Source organism: Vigna radiata, unplaced genomic scaffold (assembly GCF_000741045.1).
Source record: "Vigna radiata var. radiata cultivar VC1973A unplaced genomic scaffold, Vradiata_ver6 scaffold_160, whole genome shotgun sequence".
Lineage (NCBI taxonomy): Eukaryota > Viridiplantae > Streptophyta > Magnoliopsida > Fabales > Fabaceae > Vigna > Vigna radiata.
In genome coordinates this window covers 849,512-851,122 of record NW_014542361.1, presented here as the reverse complement: position 1 = coordinate 851,122, position 1,611 = coordinate 849,512, and the positions used below count along the sequence as shown (strand labels likewise).

The 1,611-nt window shown below is 37.3% G+C and overlaps 1 protein-coding gene across 1 annotated transcript; it reads left to right on the top strand.

Moving 5' to 3' along the window:
• The first annotated feature begins 533 nt into the window (after nucleotides 1–533).
• LOC106779721 lies at nucleotides 534–1,073 on the top strand. Its single transcript, XM_014667898.1, has one exon. The coding sequence runs from the start codon at nucleotides 534–536 to the stop codon at nucleotides 1,071–1,073; it is 540 nt and encodes a 179-aa protein (XP_014523384.1).
• The last annotated feature ends 538 nt before the right edge of the window (nucleotides 1,074–1,611 follow it).

Below are 1,611 nucleotides of genomic sequence, written 5' to 3'. Positions count from 1 at the left end.
TTAAATATTTTGAAAAACCACATCAAGTTTGCGCATTTAATTAAAGGTAGTGCCTTAGGGTGCTAACACCTACCCTACGTGTAACCAAGTCCCGAAACCAGAATCCGATTTTCATAGAATAAGCCTTATCCTTGTTATGGTTTTTCCGTAGTTTTCCAAAATAAACTATGGTGGCGACTCCAAAAATTTCTTTTTTCAAAATCGTGTCGTCCCGTCGCGATTCTGGTTGCGACAGAGTGTAATGCCATTATGACTAGAAGTGGCAAGATGTTAGAGGAGAGAAAAATTGAGAGAAAATAAAAAGTTGAGTTGAGTAAAAAAGAAGAAAAGAATGAAGAAAGAAGAGGTGAGGTTGAGAGAAAAGAAAAGGAGAAAGATGAGGGAGAGAAAAAGGAAAAAGGAAAGATGAGGGAGAGAAAAAGGAAAAATAAAAGAAGAGAGAAGAGAGAAAAAAAGAAAAAATAATTGAGAAGCCCTTTCCTTATCCGAAAAGCTTTCCAAAGGCTGAAAAAGAGAAGCAATATTGACGTTTCATGGAGATCTTTAAGCAATTGGAGATTACTTTGCCCCTGACCGAAGCACTACAGCAAATTCTTGCTTATGCGAAGCACATGAAGCAATTCCTTAAAAAGGAGAAATATCCAGATGAGGAAACAATTGAAGTGCCAGGTAATTGTAGTGCCATATTGCAAAAGACACTTCCTCCTGAATTCAAAGATCCGGGGAGTTTCACCATCCCTTGCACCATTGGGAATTATGATATTGGGAAGGCTTTAGTTGACTTAGGAGCAAGTATCAATCTAATGCCCCTATCTATGCTCAAGAAGATTGGTGGTCTAGCGGTCAAACCTACAAAAGTAATCTTGCAAATGGTAGACAGGTCCATCAAGCATCCTTATGGTATGGTAGAAGATGTGGTGCTGAAAATTGATAAACTCAAATTTCCGGTAGACTTTGTAGTGATGAAGATGGAGGATAATGTAGAGATATCGTTCATCCTTGGAAGGCCATTCATGAAGACAACTAAGGTTGTCATTCATGTTGATCATGGAGTTATAACATTGAAAGACTAAGATCAAGAGGTGACTTTCAATGTCTTTGAAGCTAGGCAGCTAATACAAGTAAAAATGACTAGTCCTAAAGCTAAAGATGAAGTTCTATCAGTGACTAGTTTACTTGATAAAGTTGCCAAGACGGTCAAGAGGAATCATAGTTGTTTCTTTCCAAAGCTGAAGGAAGATGATTGATGAAGGACCATCCAAGATACAAATAGGACCTCTAACAAGATCCATGTCTACAAGGATTGAAGGAGAAGAAGGATCATTCACCACTTTACTCCTATGGAACATCACTTATAGTTAACACTCTGGCAAGTGTACCAGATCGTATCAAGTAATAATAAATGGTAAGTCCAAGTATCGTTTTCCCAAGAGACTCAAGGCACTAAACTATTGCGCTTTTGCTTAACCAATCAAGACTACAAGAACAAAATATTTTGGGGTTTTTTTGAATTTAAAGTACGGATATATAAACATGAATGCAATTTGATCAATTGAGGTTAAACACAAAAGTGGATGGAGGATGTTGATAATATGAGATGGATTTGTTGCT